The following is a 19,186-nucleotide window of genomic DNA, read 5'->3' on the forward strand; positions in this document are numbered from 1 at the left end:
CTATGTCTACAATTTTTATGTCTACAAATTTCTATGTCTACAAATTTCGCTGCTTCACTCTTCTGGGCTTAGCCCAGCGCCGCCGCTCCCATAACGCGCATCGCTCTGCCGTGATACGCGCCGACACATCCGCGCACACAGATGAGCACACGCTCACTAGAAAAACTCACTAGCACCCCCCCCCCACCCCACCCCGCCCCCCCGTCGACAACGCTCGCACTGGCTAAGCCCCGGATGTACCCAAATCCTAGAGACGCGCCTGGTGACCACTGACATGACCTGATGGAGGAATTCATAATCGGGGAACTGGGGATGTTTGTTAATACAAAGTCAATGTGGTCACGCACGCACGCGCGTCTGGATGTCCGCCGGGCGCGTGAACGACAGGACGCGAAAAATGCGCCTCATTCGGGCTGATTTTTTAAACTCGGGCGGTAAAAGTAGGTGAGACTGTTGAAATGTTCCGTGTGACGTCACTGACGTCATCCCGTTGAATCAGAACCTACGGAGGATATCGATCGTCTGGAAGCGGCCGTCATCCAGACGCAGCTCCTGGAGAAGCTGCGTGTGGCTACGGATAATATAATATGTAATATTTACATTATGAACCCAGACTCGAGGGCTTGATGGTCCGACGTGTGTGGGACTTCCTCAACAGAACAAAGAGTGTGTATTTCTTCCGTGGTGGACCGTGGTAACGAACTGTTATGCCACGATAAGCCACGCCCCCTCTCCGGCGCTTCGAGCGCGAGTGAAGAAAACGTGACAAATAGTCCGGCGACTGAACTCACGAGAGTATATTTAGTAAAGCAACGCAAGGCTTCGCCTCTCGAGCGTGAACAGACCGCAGTCCGCTGCAAAAAAAATTGCCTTCAAAATAAAAGCACAATATTTTTTTCCTCCCTTTTTTAAGAAAAGGCATCATATTTATTTCATGCCGTCGCGGGCCACATAAAATGACGTGGCGGGCCACATTTGGCCCGCGGGCCATGAGTTTGACACGTATGCTCTAGAGCAGCGCTTCTCCAACCTTCTGTCTTGCTCCACTAAGTTGGAAATATTTTACATTTCTAGCCATTTTTTGGTAATTATTGATGTTGAGAGATATTTAAACCACTCTAATCTTTTTACACAGGCAAACAGTGCTGTCCACCCTAAAAGGCCTGCCATCCTCTTGACATGTCACTTGAAGAAGGTGATGGGCATCTCATTTGGGAATATAGGGTAAGTCAGTGTAATTGCATTTGCCAGCCACATCTTTTAAAATCTAAATGTCTCTTATGCTGCGTTCACACCAAAAGTGTTTAGATTTTTAGCGAGTGGCGGGGCTTATCTCTGTGGCTTGTCTCCGTAAGTTTGTTGTTATTTTCGCCATGAAAGTAATAACCACTATTTCCGCTTTATACTTGTTGTCCCACAAGCGTCGGAATATCAGACGCCCTCGTATTTGGGTTCATGACATCCTCCGTTGCTGCACACAGCTCGGTGAATTTCACCGTCTTCTCCAGGAACTGCGTCTGGATGACTGCCGCTTCCAGCGCCTCTTCAGGCTAACCAGGAGCCAGTTTGATGACCTGTTGGCTCGGATCGGTGCTTGGATCTCTGGTGAGTGTCAGTTTCATTAAATATATGTTAGCTTTGTCTCCAACAATACTCCAAATAACGTCATCCATATTGTTTGTTTATACCCATATGTATCTACATACTATATAACGTGTTTTATAAACTCACCAGCATTTATGTTTATTATTCATACATGGCATCTGTCACAACTTCGTGACTAGGGATGGGAATCGAGAACCGGTTCTGTTTTAGAACCGGTTCCCAGTGAACCGATTGTTTGGGATCGTCAGCCAAATTCTTTAACGGTTCTGCTAACGGTCCTCTGTGGCGTTGCGCATGCGCAAACTTTTTTAGTTTCTTCTTCAGACTGCAGCAAACATGGCAACTAGGCAGAGGCGTTCTAAAGTTTGGCTCTATTTCACACGACAAAAAGTGCTAGTGTGAGGTGAGAGTGTGCTCACCTGTGTGCGCGCATTACGGCTGAGCGCTGCGCGTGCAGACAGCGTTTAACGGAGCGGAGCATTGCGTGCGCTCTGATCGCTCTTTTAATGAAGTATCAATCCTAAAAATATGCTAAATCACATCGTGTTTAACGTACGGGTACTTTGTTAGTATCGCTACAGCGTGCAGCGTGACAGCAGCAGATGTAGCGGACTAACATTCAAGCTAACCTAACTTCCCAAACGCTGTGGACATCTGAACGCAGTGGGAGTGCAGCTCGGTCCACTAAAAAGTGGAAGTACTCTGCGGTCGCGACGCGTCTGGTCTGAACACACTTTTTTTCGACGCGCGTCGAGACTGCTGCGTCAGACGCGTCGAGAATTTTTATTTAAAATGTAGCTTTATTTCTCCCTGTCTTGTCGTCCTCTTGGTGATGTGTCTTTGTTTTGTCTTTCAATAAATACATTTTAAACAATTTATAAAAGCAGTGGCTCACAGAGAAGGGGGGGGAGGGGGGAGTGTTGGATGAGTACACTCGTAGTAGTAGAAGAGTCAGAAGTTGTAGTTTTTTTATTGACACACTGCTGCTTGTGTTCCCAATGTGTTCATATGAACTCCTGATTTAATAAAATGCCAATTCATGTTTGTTGTGCAGAGAACTTTGAATGAAAAATCAAAACAAATATAAAATTGTTAGATTTCTTAATGTAATCGTGGAAAGTGAATAATTCAAACTCCCGTAACTCCTCCAGCCTGTGGGGTTTCCTTTGTAAATAATAATATTATTATTGTTTCATAAAATCTAAAAAGTGTTCTTCATGTTAATTTACAATTGTTTATGAAGAGAAACCCAATGAACGTTACAATACGTTTATTTACTTTATTTTTACACCGTTTTAAGCATTTATAACATTTATTAATGACAAATACTAAAGAGCAACATAATTTACACATTTTCATTTTGTTTTTTCAGCAGCGCCTCTCTCTCCACACAACGGTCATAGTGCGCCGCCTGCTGGTGGGTTTGTGAAACTGCACCAAATAAAAACAGGAAGTAGTAAAGCAGGAAGAACCCACATTATGTGAAGAGAGAATAGAAACAGTCCTGGTTGTTTAAAACACATTTCTGTCGTTGTGGATCCTCAACCTCTCTCTCTCTCTCTCTCCCCCTCCCCCTCCTCCTCCTCCTCCCGTCTCAGGAATGTGGGCGGAACTGTGAGAAATCCTTCTGTCCTCTCGTCGGCCGCTCACCAATCCTGACCCAGTGACGTAGACTGCCTCTCCAGAAGATTTCCCAGCAGCCTCTTGCATTCCTCAGCAGGGCGGGCAGAACCTGAAGTGTGTCAGACCGCGTAAGACCAGGTTCTGGACCCGAGTGCAGTTCAGGGCAGCTCCCAGACCTGTGTTTCCTGCCCAGAGAGAGGGGCGTTTAAACCCGGTTGTCGGTTCCCTCACGTGGTCCCGGCTCCAGCACCCTGATAGAAGCCCTCTGCGGGTAGAAGGCCTCATATACCCCTCAGGAACATAGTATAGTTGTGTTATTTCGATAGCACACATACTAAAATTGGAACGATACAGAGAAGATTAGCATGGCCCCTGCGCAAGGATGACACGCAAATTCGTGAAGCGTTCCTTATTTATTGTTAAATTATCATTTATTTATGATTTGATATATTTTGTTGTTGATTTCTTCATATTTGGGTGAAACAGCGCCGCCGTGGCCGCTGCCGGTACTGCAGCAGAGCAGACTGCCTGTGACGTCAGGAGGACAGTCCGCTGGAGCTCTCTGCTTCTCCTGTCCACAGCAAGCAGACTGTATATATGTTTATAAATGCATCACTATGCTGGAGAGCATCGTCCTCACGTTTTATGTTCCGTGGTCAAATGTTCAAACTTTCTGTTTCCTCCACCAAACCTCGTCTGTTTCCCTGATGTGTCATGGTGGTGCAGGCACCTGTTGAGGTTGGAGGAACAGGAACACACCACCCGGACGGCACTGACTGAAAGAAACACACACACCTTGCCAGATTGTTCTTCCTTTTCTATGCCAGACTCTCCAGCACTTGTTTCTAGACGGATTTCCTGTCACCTGTTCACACACACTGTCTGTCTTTTCACCCATCAAAAATCCTATAGTCTCCTCTCTCCCACACCTTGCCTGTCCCTGGTTAACCCGCTAGTCCGACTCCCCGAGAACCTACCAGCCCTTCGTCCTGTTGATACTCTGCCTGCCGTTAATGTAACGACTCGTGTGTAGACCCAAATGTTTTTGAGAGTCCTCCCAAACAGTTTACCCTTAAAATGTGAAACACAGAAGGGAGTGGGGGGATTTGTGAATCCCACAGAAGGGGAGGGGGGACACACACACACACAGATAAGTATATATATGTATATATGTATATATATTTATATATGTATGTATTGTTATATGTATATATATATATATATATATGAATATATACAATTCTGTATGTACATATAAATATAAATGTACATGCATACATATATATACACAGTCATACCAGGCTCCGGCTTAATCGATTGGGCCGGGACAAAGCAAGTACGATGGTGCACTTCCTGGTTAATAGTACACTTAAGTTGAATATACTCAAGTGTACTTTTTTCCCACCTGGGGTACTAATACTAAATACTACCATAGTGTGCTGATAGTGTTGTGTCAGTGGTTTAACATTCATAATAATCCCTATTTCCCACTCATGTAGGCTGAAGATGACAGAAAGTGAAGGCCAAGATTGTGATTATTTCACAAGACCGAAGTCGGACACATTAAACCTCTTCTGTGTTCACCCCCAGCAGAAGGCAGACAAGGCTGTAGTGCAAAGAAGGCACAAACAGACAATAGCAAAACAAAGAAGCCCTCCTCTGTTCCCTTTGTCTTTTCCTAATCCCCCAAAAAAGCAGTGATTTCATCACTGGCATGTCCAACCTCACACATGAACACCAGAGAGTAGAAGAGCATGAGAAGAGCCACCTACGCAGAGGTTGCGCTGAGGCATATTTCCTCAGATCCTCGAGAAGCACGATGCAGGACCTTTTCATGGGTGCTCAGATGTCGCTTCACAGAGGGCAAGTCCGCAGGAGGCGACGAGTGTTGGAGCGCATTAAAGATGTGATGAAGCTCATCGGCCAAAGAGGTTTGAGCTACAGAGGCAGCATACACACTTGATGACGACACCATTGACCATGGTAACCTTTTGAATGACGTGCTGGAGACCATGGATGTGAAGCAGTGTATTGGAAATTCCACTGATGGGGCCTCCAATACGCCAATATAAAGGTTTCTCTGCACTGCTCTCCAAAAAGTGCCTGACTCAAATACATGTGGTGTTATTCACACATTCTAAACCTTTATTAGGCTGTCGGACAGAACGCAGTGTGTTTTTAGAGATACTTGGTTCTTACACGACACTGACGCTACAAACAATGAGCTTTAAAATATGACACATTGCTGTAGTAGTCGTTAAAATTCGTAAAGTCTTCTACAGCAGTAACATGCAACATACACATCAATGCACAAGTAATACTAACACAGAAAAAAACATATATACTTGTGGAGAGGGACCATTTTACTGCACAATGACGACATCTCATACCCTAAGTACATTTAATATGTGTACTTAAGTAGGGGTTTTATTGCAGAAATTTTACGTAGTGGAGTATTTTCACAGTGTGATACAAATACTTCTATCAGTAGGCCTCCTTTCCCTCTGTGCACTTTACACAGACTCGCACACTCGTTGCTCGTTCGTGTCGTCTCCCCGCCAGCAGGGGGCGATGAGAGCTCCACCGGACAGCGGACCGGCGAAGAAGACGGGGCTCGGGACAGAAGCTTGGAGCTCCCCGGCGGACGACTCAGGTGGTGCTCGGTAGTATCCGAGCGAAGACTTCGTCCACAGAAACCGTGAACCATGAAAAACGAGGGAATGGAGGGGACGGAGAGGTTCCTGAGCCCGGGCAGCGGCAGAGGTCTGCGGGCGGTGAGGCACTTCGCGGTGGGGGAGCTGGTGTTCGCCTGCCCTGCCTACTCGTACGTGTTGACGGTGAACGAGAGGGGAGCGCACTGCGAGAACTGCTTCAGCAGGTAACGGTTCACCTTCTCTGACACAGAAACAAAAAACACACCGACGTGACAGTTAGCCCGTCTCCAGGCTGGAGTGGTTTTATTTGCAGCCGGGCTCAAAGCGGAACGAAAGGGAAACCCGCTGGACGCCGGCTCACCTTCCTCCTCGAGCTCGGCTAGCTGGTGAACCTCTGGACGTCTACCGAGCGGGTGCAGGAACTGGGTCAGGGCGGTGAGGCGACTCACCTCACTGACGCTGCACGTGAACGCTGCAGCGCTACGGTGTTGCGTTCAAGTGCAACAGCCTGGCCTGGTGGTGTCAAAGAAACACGCGTTCCTAGTGTCTTATGAGTCTATTTATATGCTTGTCTTAAAGAAGCTCCTCGTAATCACAGTCAGACGTATACAGATCTTTACTTTGGTTCAAGTAGTACCACGTATTGCATTTACAATGACACTCAAGTTAAAGGATAAAGAATATAGTTGATAAAGGTGGATCTGATTGTGTTTACTCTGTACACTGTGTATCATAATTTGTTGAGTTATATTTTCTATGAAGAATCAGAATCTGCAAAGGAACGATTTATTACAATTGTACGAGTAAGTTTACAATCTAAATATATGTAAGGGAGTAAAAAAGTACATGTCCCCTTTTCGAATTGTCGTGAAGTAGAAGTATGCATAGAATGACATTCTTGAGTACTTAAATACTTGAGTAAATGTACTTGATTACATTAACAACACCTCTGATCACGGGTATTGTGCTCATTCAAAGGAACACTTTCATACACACACGCCTCCTACTCGAGCTGCAGTTAAGGTTTTTAGAGCAGTAAAAGGTTAGGATGCTATTTATAGTTGTCCATGTGTCGAGCCACGAGATGAGAAGGCCAGGGCTGCATGTGAGTATTGGGTGTGTATTGAGTGTGTGTACATTTGCTCCAGTACAGTCAGAAACACGCTTTCTCTTTTTGTCATAGAGTTCTTTCATCAGACTTCTTTTGACAGGTATTTATTATTGAATTAAGCGAGGAAGTAATTGAAAAGTTTTCTTCTCGTGCACATGGAGTGGTTGGATTCAATTTAAGTTTTGTAAACTAAAAAATTTCTGTTGGTGTTTGAGCTTATGTTTTGTCTCTCATTGATCGTCAGTTTAATAATTAAATAATATACTATTTAATATAATAAATAGACCTTGTATCTAAATAGAAGTGGGACAAGAGTCATGTCAGTTCACAAAGTTACATTTAGTTCCACGTAAATCAAGTGGAAAACATCAGCTAAAGATGTACAGCTTGTTATTTCATGCATATAAATACTATTTAATCCTAATGACAAAATGTTCCACTACCACCGGTGCGCTGATCTCGGCTTTAATGGAGGAACGTTTTTGTGTCTTCATTATAGGAGAGAAGACCTTTTTAAGTGTGGCAAATGTAAGCAGGCCTACTACTGCAATGTTGACTGTCAGGTAAGAGTCTTTTCTGCACTTTCATGGAGGGCGTGTTGTTCTTTGCCTTCTAGTCTGTGTGCCATTTGATTTTATTCCTGCTATTTTCAAATTGAAGGACACAAACCTATGAGTATCTTTCGACTTGTATGACTTATTTTTGGATGTCACACTGAGTATTTTTGTTTGCTTCCGTACGTCTAGTGACAAAAAAGATGAATATTTTGGCTTCACCGGTACAACAGAATAAATAAACATAATACATTATATTGTTCTTGTGGCCCATCTTTGGGACCTCGGACCTCAAATTGAGAACCGCTCCGGCAGAGCAACATGCAGGAGGCAGCCAGCTAGAGACGGAGGGGACCACACGGTCATGCTGCTGTTGCTATGACAATATGTCTGTCCTGCCTCTATATAGTTTTGGGTTTCATGCCACAAAACTCACTCGGTGCACTGCAGTAAAACTGAGGTTCTTCTTGTGTGAGGAAAGAGGGATATGATGGGATACGTGTGTCAATAATTGATGAATGCTTTGCAATGATTACATAATTTATCAATCTATTGTATTCATGCTATCTTTTCTTCTCACATTCCCGTGTGTATACAGAGAAGCGATTGGTCCATGCATAAGCTGGAGTGTGTGGCGATGTGTGCCTACGGGGAAAACTGGTGTCCATCAGAGACCGTCAGACTGGTGGCGCGAATCCTCTTGAAACAGGTAAATGTGTCAACATGCCGTGTGAGAATGTGACCGAAAGGTTGACACAAAGTTTAATACATTTAAACAACATTTTGAAGTAGATGGAGTCAAGCGTCTGGCTTGATGAGGTCATTTTATGAGCGAAACCATATTTTATGCAATCGACCAGCCGTAAGCTGCAAAGACGAATCTCATCTCAGTTTAATTTTTATATATTTGCATGCGGAGTGTCATATGACAATCATAGCTGTCATGCTTTTGCTAGTCATTAATAACTGTCCAGAAAGGTAATATTAGCTTTGGCCACAGCTAACCAAACAACTACATCAAAGCAAGCGCTACTTTTGCAAAGTGAACATGTAGCTCGTGAAGTCGGTGCTGCCGTCGGCCCCCTTTGTGCTCCGCAGCTGTTCTAGTGTTTTAATGACTTCTTACCTGGCTTGAAAGTCTTTCACAAAACCATTTGCTATCGTAAAATAAATGTTGAGAAAGGAAACGTAAGTTATTTCTTTGAATTTTCATGACTTTTTGACTAAAATGAATTTTGTGTTGCAGAGAGTCACAACAGAGCGCACACCCTCAGAAAAGCTGCTACTGCTCACAGAGTTTGAATCCCGTAAGTAGACGTGTGTGTGTGTGTGTAAATACATGAGCGTGTATGTTTAGTTACATCTGTGTGCATTTTTTGTTACACAGTGTGTCATTTTGTGTGTGTGTCTCTGCCGTTTAAGCAGTGTGTCTATTAATATCCTCCACTGTAGCCTGCAGTCCTGATTCTGTCTCTTTTGTATTCACTCAAAGTCTGCCGAGCTCTGGGATTTAAATCCCAAGATTCTGGGTTCTGTAATTTCATGTTCTCTACCTGCCTTTAAAAACTGCTGCCACGTTCTTGGCCCTTTTATTTCTCCTTTCCCTTAGTATTTTATCCTTAAAGTACTGTCTTGTATAATAAAAAATAATTTTATATATATATATATATATATATAATTTAAAAGAATGCTACCACTGTGCCCTTGGGCCAGGCACGCAGCCCTCCTCTCTCTGGGAAACGGTGGTTGTACTGAGAAGCTCTGACAAGTTAACACATTTACTCCAAATACTTATTCAGCCCAGTTTCGGCAACAAGGAAACTAAACGCTGTCCAATTTTAAATGTAGTGCTCTCTCAAAACACACACTAACAAGTCAGCTCCATGAAAGTAAAGACTAACTCTATTCTCTGCTCCATTTGGGATTATCATTGAGCCTGAGCTATAGTTGCAGCCTCCGATGTGTCATCAGAGGATTGTCACAGAATGAACCGTCACACCTGTCTCTCTCGTGTGTGTGTGTGTGTGTGTGTGTGACAGTGTGTGTGTGTGTGTGTGTGTGTGTGACAGACAATGACACATGGCTAATAGCAGTAGTATATTCTACACCTGCTGCTAACACTGAATGGTTCAGTTCTTCTATGAGGCATCAACAATCACAACTATACTGATATATATTATGCTGCATGAATTGTCAACGTGATGTTGCTCGTCTTTATTGGATACCTGTGCCCGTGGGTTTTATTTTTGGCTTGTTCTCATTTTCACTTTCGTAATCCTCCTCTAAAATGGAAGTACTTCCTCCAACACAAACTCAAAGTCTTCAGTCCAGCTAGTGGCTCAATAAAGCTCCAATGTTCAGCGCGACCAACCAAACTCTCTTGTTGGTCTTTATTCTTTCTATTCAACCATGTCTGTATTTATTGTCTCTTATTCTTTTATTGTCCGTCTTCGATTGCCTTGTTCCAGATTTAGACAAGATGGACATTGAGAAGGACGAGTTGAACCAGGCGGACATCGCAGCGCTGCACCACTACTACTCCAAACACATCAGTGACCTTCCTGACGAGCAGGCTCTCACGGAGCTGTTTGCTCAGGTACAACTGGATCACACTTCGTCTTTCACACCTAGAAACTCACTGAAAATCCACATTTCTGTTCCAAGGAGGATCTAGGATCTTGGGCTGGGCGTGTTCTCTTCCTGTTGTGTGATTGGATAATTACACATTATTCTCTGTTCCCACGTACAAGCGACACGTGCACAGTGTGCAAATACCTTGTGCTCATGGGTACTCTACAAACAAGTAAACGCATGCTTGGGTTTTATATATCTTCATTTTAATCTTCTTCCCCTCCCATCCTTCATACACGTCTTTCGCACATGTTGAGCTGAAAGCAGGATGTGTAACACACAAACACACCGGTGTGTTTGAACTCTACAGCTCTTTAATCTGATCCGTCAGTGCTGCTTTCACTTTTCTTCTCAAAGCTATGCCAACAGCTACATTTAATCTTCACTACCGGATTTCCTCCTCCTCCTCAATGGAGGGGGGTGTTCCAGCACATGTTTGTGGAGGGTGACACCAGCTGTAATATCATATTACTCGCCATGCTGTCACTCTCTCCACCTGTTTGTTTGTGTCTTTCCTTCTTTCTAACTGTCTCTCTCTCTTCCTCCATGTTTTATTTCCCTTGTGTATCCAGGTTAACTGTAATGGATTCACTATAGAGGACGAAGAGCTCTCCCATCTGGGATCGGCTGTTTTTCCTGAGTAAGTAGTCTATGTCAACACATCATCGTCATTCAACAGTTCACCCAAAGCAAATCAACTGATCATCTGTTGCCGTCCCTCCTCCTTTCCTCGGCCTGTCTCCTTACACGCATACTCTTAAGTCCTTAGTCTCCTCCTCGGTTCCTTTCCCTCTCTCATTGTTCAGCGTTTTTCAAACAAACTATGTTTTATCACGATTCTCCCAATTTCAAAATTAGTTTGTTAACCTTCTGTGATTCTCCTCCTTCCTTTTTCTTCATTGTAGTGTCGCCCTGATGAATCACAGCTGCAGTCCTAGTGTCATAGTGACCTATAAAGGCACATTAGCCGAGGTCAGAGCTGTCCAAGAGATCAACCCCGGAGATGAGGTACGTAACGTAACCAATGAGCTTAGTTTAGTTTAGTTTAGTTTATTTTGATCAGCAAAATATACAAAAAAAAAAAAAAACAAAGAAGAAAGTGTCTGACCATCGAAGGGTCGAACTGGAAGCAATATTATAAGTGCCCTAACTGTTAATTCATTTAAAAAAAAACTTTTCAGATATATATATATATATACACTACGTTCAAAAGTTCAAAAGTTTTTGAAACACTTTTTTTTTCTTTTTTTTTCAAAGAAATTTTTTTTTTTTTAATATTAATTAATTATAAATTAAAATGAAATACACAATTTGTGGTAATGGACTATTCTAGGTATTCTAGGTGGAAACGTCTGGTTTATAATGAAAGAGGAGGCGAGGTATAGCCATTTCCACTCAATCATAACTCCAGTGTTCTAATGGTACATTGTGTGCTATAATCTTTAGAAGACTATGTCTGATTAAAGAAAACCGCAGCAATTATGTTAGCACAGCTGAAAAGGTGATATAAGCTATACAACTGGCCTTCCTTTGAGCTTGAAGTTTGTAGAACAAAATTAATATTTCAAATATTAATCATTATTTCTAACCTTGTCAATGTCTTGACTATATTTTATATTCATTTGATAAATAAAAGTGTGATTTTTCATGGAAGACACAAAATTGTCTGGGTGATCCCAAACTTTTGAACGGTAGTGTATATATATATATATACATAAACATATAATATACATACACATACATATTCACACACGCATATATACATATACACACACACATACATAAATACAAACACATACACACACATACATAAATACACACACATACACACACATACATACACATACACACAGCTTCTCAGTGACCACATCCAATCATGAAGAAATACAGAAGCTTATGACTGTTGTTCTGATTGATTTCATGGTTGTCTTCCCCTCTCTTTGTAGGTCTTCAACAGCTACATAGACCTTCTCTATCCAACAGAGGACAGGAAAGAGAGGTTGTTAGATTCCTACTTCTTCATATGCCGGTGTACTGAGTGCACCTCCAGGTCTAAGGTACTGTTGGCGCGTCTCTCTGATGCCTAGACGCCTTTTGTTTTTACATCACTTAATTTTATAGCTTGGGGGTCACTTTTCTGCATTGTTGTTGTTGTGGCATTTAGAAAAAAATGTCTCCTCTGCATCGGTCTGTGCGGTCTGCTTAGGAAATACTGCAATTTCATATCTTGTTTTGTATATACCAGTAATCGTATGTTAAACATTCAAGCAAACGGAGTCGCCGTGTCCCATTCCATAGTACATACTAATATATGTACATCATATCCGATTTATATTTACCAAAGGCTGTGGAAGGTGTCACCTGTGTGATTTGGATGAGGTTGAGAAGGGAATGTACTTTATACACTACTGTCTGCCAAACGTCCCAATCGGTTGAACATGACAGAGGAGTGATGATTACAATACGTGTTAACACACAAGGCGTATGACTTGGCTCTGCTTTTATTATGAAACGCTGCTACGACAGCAACAGGGCCGGAGGGACTCTGTTGGCAGGTTGTCTCAGGAACGCCTGAAAGAACATGTCTATAAATGTGGCACGGTCGTCCACCTGGACGCGAGCGTGAGCTGATTGGTGGTCAAAGCTCACTCTGACCTCACAAATCATGTTTTCAGATTCAACTTTATTGTCATTGAGTACAGGGACTGGGGCAACGAAATGTAGTGCAAAGAAGCAGTTTACCATAAATCAAAAATGCAGTGCAGATATGGTCAACAGTGGAAATGTACAAATATATATACAGCAAACCAAACAAATACGTGAAATCATGTTTTGGGCCATAACTCAATAATTCATAACTCAAAAATTCATATGCTAATTATGACAGTTTCACACAAATGGCGAGTGGGATCAAATGAGGAAGTGCTGTCCTTTTTGGATGTGAACTGCAACATAACAGAGATACACATTTGTGAGTCGGTAACTCGTCAACATATGAGAGCGTTGTATGGTTACTTTGTTTATCTGTTAAAATACTGAGTTTGCTGTATGTATTCAGCTTCCTTTTGTTTTCTCTTCCCCTGGAGGTAATGTATGTTGGGTCTTGTTCACCCAAACAGGCTTTAATAGTCAAATAAAAATTTTAAAAAATAGAAATTATTTTCCATTCTCTATAGTATCTTCTTTTGACATTAAATAATAATAGATGTGTATCAACAAACATATTCTAGAATATGTCTAATACTACATAATGGTCAGGGTTTGTGTGTACAGTAGTATGACATTTGGAGAGTATTACAACTCTTATTATTAAATATATAATGCATATATATTGTTATTACATAACTCCCATACAGCTTCACAGTGTCTTGTTACCGGACAACTGTTCTTGATGTCATTCATTTCCATCTCTTTCCAGGACAAAGCTAAAATGGAGATCAGAAAGCAGAGTTCTTCACCAGAGCCGGAGGAAATCCGATCTATGATCTATTACGCCAAGACTGTCATCGAGGAGTTCAGGAAAGCCAAACACTACAAGAATATCCTCTTCCTCTGTTTATACGCGTATTGTCCACTGTCTCTTGTTTCGGTTTTCTCTCACCGTTTAGTATTTGCCCCTCTCGGTCTGTCGGTTTGTCTTTCTTCATGAACGACAACCTTTCACTTCCCGGACTCCTCTTCTTTCTCCACAAAGTGTGTCACTGTTCCTTGACTCTCTTGCACCCCCGATTGAGCTGCTGGAGATATGCGAGCTCAGCCAGGAGAAGATGGCAGCTGTGTTCGCAGACACCAACGTGTACATGCTGCACATGATGTATCAGGCCATGGGCGTCTGTCTCTACATGCAGGACTGGGACGGAGCCATGAGCTACGGAGAGAAGATCATTCAGCCGTACAGGTGAACTGATCCGTGCAGGGAGGCAGTAATTACAAGGTTTACAATGTTTACAATAGATGAATTTAAATTAAACTAAATCAATTGTAGAACTATTGTCAGACCATCCCACAACAGAGGTGCCCTGTAGAAAGTCACCCTATGAGTTTTTCCAGACAAAGATTTTAATTCCTATTTTAGATTTTTAATAATTTGCTTTAACTGTATTTTGCTGCTCAGAATATTTTGTAACATTTTTTATTGGCTTCATAATTTACAAAATACAGTATCATATTTTACCATGAAGGGGTTTCTGTCCCAAATCCACACGACAATATGTTGTATTGTGTTCCTTCAATGCACTCTCACTTTTGCCACATTTACTACGTCTTATTTATAATGTTGTCCTTTCAATCTGGACATTTTTTAAACGTTGGTCGCACTACAAAACCCACGGTAGCATTAATTATCGATGTATATCTTGCGTCCACTCCCATTCACTGCTTGGCCTGTTGTATGAATGACATCCTCTCTCTAGTGTTCACTACCCGGCCTTCTCTCTGAATGTGGCGTCAATGTATCTGAAACTGGGACGTCTGTATCTGGGGCTGGAGAAGAAGACACATGGAGTCAAAGCTCTAAATAAAGTAAGTTTACAGACATCTAGAAAAAGCTGCCGGCTCTAAAGAAATGGTAGCAGGAGATAAGTGCGCCGTAAAAGGCACCTGCAGTCAAAAGTTTAAGTGAACTCCTAAAAGATATTTTACAATGCATGTTGTTTCTGTCTTCAGGCAGTTGCCATCATGGAGGTGGCTCATGGGAAGGATCACAATTATGTTGCAGAAGTCAAACGGGAAATTGAGGAGCAGATGTAAACGAGGTGCAGCGGTTGGAGCAAAACGATGGCGGAGGGAGGATGTAGGAGGAGCCCTGGATTGATCACAACTGCATGCCGTGCATCTTACTGCCCTCTGGTTTTTTTTATCGCCCACTCTTTTTTTTGGATTTTCATGCCTTTTTTTTGGAGGCAGTTTCTTTTTCCATGGCTACATATTGTGGGTGAGGAAGACCACGTTTTGTACTTATAGCAGACCTGGTGTTCAAAACAGACAAATTAGGATTTGGGGGAGGGGGGGGGGGAATAAAAAACAAAAAGGACTGGAATACTTTCTGTGTGCTGAAGCTCATAAAACCTATTGAACAGCCTTACTGTTATTTAAAAAAGAAAAAATCACATTTATGGATAAAAGATAACGCTTTTATTTACCAGCTATGCAAAAATCCATTTTCTGAGGCTCCACTTTTCTTTCCTCGGGAAGCCAAGGTGTTTTAATACCATCAAACCGAGTTTCATGGCTACATTCATTTTTGTAAACTGTGACGAAAATGTGATTGACCATGCATCAGGTTCTCTGTTGCGACAGAGAAGAGAGTGCAAAGAACTATTCCTGAATGATTAATCAGTCGATTGATTGTCTTGTCTTGCAGTATGTTTGCTTGTTTTAAAGATGCATGTTTATGTTGTGCATATGAGGCTTGTTGACCAAAGGGGTCACAGGTTTAACTTGACGGGGAACCAGCTATAATTCTCTCTTCGGTGTATCTTTTAACAATGGTGCTGATCTGAGGCCAGGGTGACTACTGAGTCACAGTGAAGACATTGGTGCTATGACCTGACCGATGATCCTGGATCAGAGCCCCGATGCTCTCAGGAGAAAGGCTCAACGCTGTAGCTGTTGCCGCCTTTCTGTCTTAAAATGCATTATTCTACCTTTTGGGATTTCTTGTGAATCCAGATAGTCATTTCCCTGGGACTGAAATCACTTAAGCAGAGCAGCGGGCAGAATATTAACATGCAGTACAACCTAGTAGGATTACCTTTTACCTGCAGGTTGAACCACTTTTAACTTTATAATTTTTAAAAAATGAATGCACCGCATCTTAAAAAGGGAAATGCATCTTCTTATCTTCAGTGCCACCATCATTCTGTACAGTTTTACTTTGTTTAAATTATAATATATAGCAAATTATACCAACATGGCAACTCTTCATGTAAGTAGTATCTTCTCCAGGAATGGATACCCCAAACAAATACAATCTGTCTTCAAAGCCTGTTGACAACAAGGTTGGTCAGAGACCCTTGAAGAGTTGACTGTATTGATTAAAAGAACCAAATCCAAAATCATGAGGATCAGTCACGGGTCGGGAAACAGAAGTTTTCTCTTTGCTGGTGATTTCACTGAATCATAATACTGAAATCGAAGACGAGGCATGCAGTGTGTGTGTGTAAAAGTCTTTAACAAGTTATTAACCTGGGCCTTAATTGAGGGTTATTGCACTCATATTCTGTACATTATTTGTGATAAAATGATGTCAAAATGGTAAACCTGTAAGCAATCTTTACTGTTTTTTATGGACAGTTGGCCTGCAGTCTTCAAACCACCAGAGCAACTGCAGTCATATCAAATAAATATTTGTAATGCCTGTAGCTTCTCCCTCTTGTTTACTATGGATGCAGTTTTATGCACAACATGAATGTGAGTTACTGAGGGTTATCAACAGCCCATTGTTATGAGTTGCCTGTGGTCATATTTATAAAAACGCATGCATAGATGACTTAAAACACCAATGCTCATACTGAACATATAAAACCAGATGAAAGGCCACGCAGATGTGATTTCATGTAACGAGCTGTTACTTAATCAGGCATGGATGTTATTCTCTTGGAATGCACAACTAAAATCTCAACTTTTTTGATTCTTTCTGTACCATGTCAGTGGAACTGAATAAAAGGCAGCATTGCACTTATTTTGATAAATATACTTATTTTATTTAACTAGGAAGTCTCCTTTCTGACCCATATGCTATTAATGGTCCTGAACTACAACTGTCTGAGTTATCCGACTTTATGAATACAACTATAGAGTATAAAACGGGTTTACTGTATCTTGGCCCGCGAGCTTGTCTTCCCAGCCTAACTTTTGTCAAACTAACGACTCCTCTACTTCAGGAAAACAACGAGTAGGACAGGTGGACTATATCGTTTTAAAGAATAGATGCCTATCTGTGGCGGATGAGTACCTTCATAGTCACACCGCTAGGGGGCCCTGAGACTTCCGCAAGGTAAACCAATCGCGTGCGTTGTATGGCTGACGTCATATAAACGAGCCAATGAGCGACGCGCTGAGGGATTTGCGGTTTGCACCAGCGGAGTTTGAATTTTCAACGAGAAAAAACCATAACAGTTCGTGTGTGATACATCGCGCGCAAAGTAAGTTTATCTATCTTTAATCTTAACGCTTGTAGCAATTCATTTGAGTCGTAACGCTTTTTAAGTGTCATTTCACGGGAAAAAATGTCGTTAATTGGTCGATTTTGTTTCTTGAAATTAAAAAAAGTAAAACCATCTTCAAAAGCAGCTAACGCTAACGTTAACGTGAAGTCCAACAGTTGACGCTAACGTAAAGTTAACGCTATATTCAGGTTGTTAAACTGAGACGTAACTATATGTTTAACTGGCGTTTACGTTCCTTCACTACCGTTAACGGTAACTTCAGCTAAGTGGACGACGATAATGTGGTAACATTAACGTCTCAGTGATGACCTACATTGACGTTACCGTCTCTTTACAAATGAGGCGACATGGATGTCTTACACAGGCATGAGAATCCATCACCTTTCGGCGAAATTCGCCGTTTTGAAACCAAAATAGGTGACTGACGTGAATCGTGTAGATCCGAAGAGTTTTTGTTTTGGGGGAAGGGGGGGGGTCAATTGGCCGGCCGGCGTTTATGAGATTGGAGTGGGACACGGAGAAAATGTGGAGTGGTGCTTTTCGCAATAGAACATCTTTGATGGGCACGTGTCGCGTCTCGGCCAATCAGCGTCAAGATGTCTTCAGCGTTTGGTGGTTTAGGTTAGCTTGAATGTTAGCCCGCTATCTGCTGCTGTCACGCTGCACGGTGTAGCGATCCTAACAAAGTACCCGTACGTTAAGAGCGATGTGATTTAGCATATTTTTAGTATCGATACTTCATTAAAAGAGCGATCAGAGCGCACGCGCTGCTCCGTGTCAAGCTGTTTGCACACACTACGCAGCGAGTGCCGTTAAGTGGCGGAATTTTCGGCTTTAAAAATAAAAATTAAAAAAGATGCCAGAAGTGAAATGTTTAAGTTCAGTCTGTAAAGTTCTGTTTCTGTAACTCTCCAGCTGCTCATCCTGATGAACTCTGTATCATCTGGTCAGATACAGACTAAGAGTCTCATAGTGATAATCAATGCTATGATGGCTCCATGTAGTTTCATTAATATCTTGTAGGCTAATACTAATAATACTGCCATTTGTTAAGTGTTGAAAAAGTTGGTAAAAAGTGAACCATACAGATATTTTATTTATTACTATTATAGATAAATATACCAGGATCGTATTTATGGTACTGTTTTATGGTATTGTATCAGTATCATGATATTTATGGCAGGTATGGCATAGATTAGAACATACGTGTCAAACTCATGGCCCGCGGGCCAAATGTGGCCCGCCACGTCATTTTATGTGACGGCATTCTTGTGTCCTTAAGATTCACTTGTTGGTTCATAATTGACTGTAAAAGGGAATATTACTAAATAGTTTTGTTGCGCATACTGTGATATTCTGAACACTCAGGTTCAAACTGCAACATCTTTTCATTAAATACATTTGAGAAGTTAAAAATATCCCTCGATTTAGGTCTCAGCTTGTCATTCAGGGGTGATAGTGCGTCCCAAAGCCAGACCAGTGGAGAACCACTGCCCAGACCAGTGGAGAACCACTGCCCAGACCAGTGGAGAACCACTACCCAGACCAGTAGAGAACCACTACCCAAACCAGTGGAGAACCACCTGTCTCAACTGTGAAAAAGCTTTTAACAAAGTTAATGTAATAATGTTTGTTTGATCTTTGATAAAGTAATGTGGGTTAAAATAAATATAATTAAATTAAATAGATGTATTGTATAATATTAAATACATTTGCATATATAGTTATACATTTATATAAGTACACCTAAATAAACAAACAAATGCAAAGACAGTTAGAATTATACCGTGTTAGTGACAACCGGCCCTTTGAGGGCAGCCATGAGGCGGATGTGGCCCT

The 19,186-nt window shown here is 41.9% G+C and overlaps 1 protein-coding gene and 1 non-coding gene across 3 annotated transcripts; both read left to right on the forward strand.

Annotated features, from left to right (window-relative positions):
- Positions 1–3,539: 3,539 nt before the first annotated feature.
- On the forward strand, positions 3,540–3,645 carry LOC130193398 (U6 spliceosomal RNA). The gene has a single exon (XR_008831633.1). It is a non-coding gene; the product is annotated as a U6 spliceosomal RNA (small nuclear RNA).
- Positions 3,646–4,593: 948 nt separating this feature from the next.
- Positions 4,594–16,860, forward strand: smyd2a (SET and MYND domain containing 2a). Of its 2 annotated transcripts, XM_056413461.1 has the most exons (13): positions 6,033–6,106; positions 7,066–7,093; positions 7,493–7,556; positions 8,146–8,256; positions 8,794–8,854; positions 10,016–10,143; positions 10,751–10,818; positions 11,084–11,186; positions 12,125–12,235; positions 13,597–13,717; positions 13,902–14,076; positions 14,591–14,699; positions 14,844–16,860. In XM_056413461.1, the coding sequence occupies exons 4-13, from the start codon at positions 8,161–8,163 to the stop codon at positions 14,925–14,927; spliced, it is 1,056 nt and encodes a 351-aa protein (XP_056269436.1). In that variant the 5' UTR covers positions 6,033–6,106; positions 7,066–7,093; positions 7,493–7,556; positions 8,146–8,160; the 3' UTR covers positions 14,928–16,860. The 2 variants fall into 2 exon arrangements, with proteins under 2 accessions (XP_056269435.1, XP_056269436.1); XM_056413460.1 differs by lacking the exon at positions 7,066–7,093 and having other exon boundaries at positions 4,594–6,106.
- Positions 16,861–19,186: the final 2,326 nt, after the last annotated feature.

This window comes from Pseudoliparis swirei, chromosome 4 (genome assembly GCF_029220125.1).
Source record: "Pseudoliparis swirei isolate HS2019 ecotype Mariana Trench chromosome 4, NWPU_hadal_v1, whole genome shotgun sequence".
NCBI lineage: Eukaryota > Metazoa > Chordata > Actinopteri > Perciformes > Liparidae > Pseudoliparis > Pseudoliparis swirei.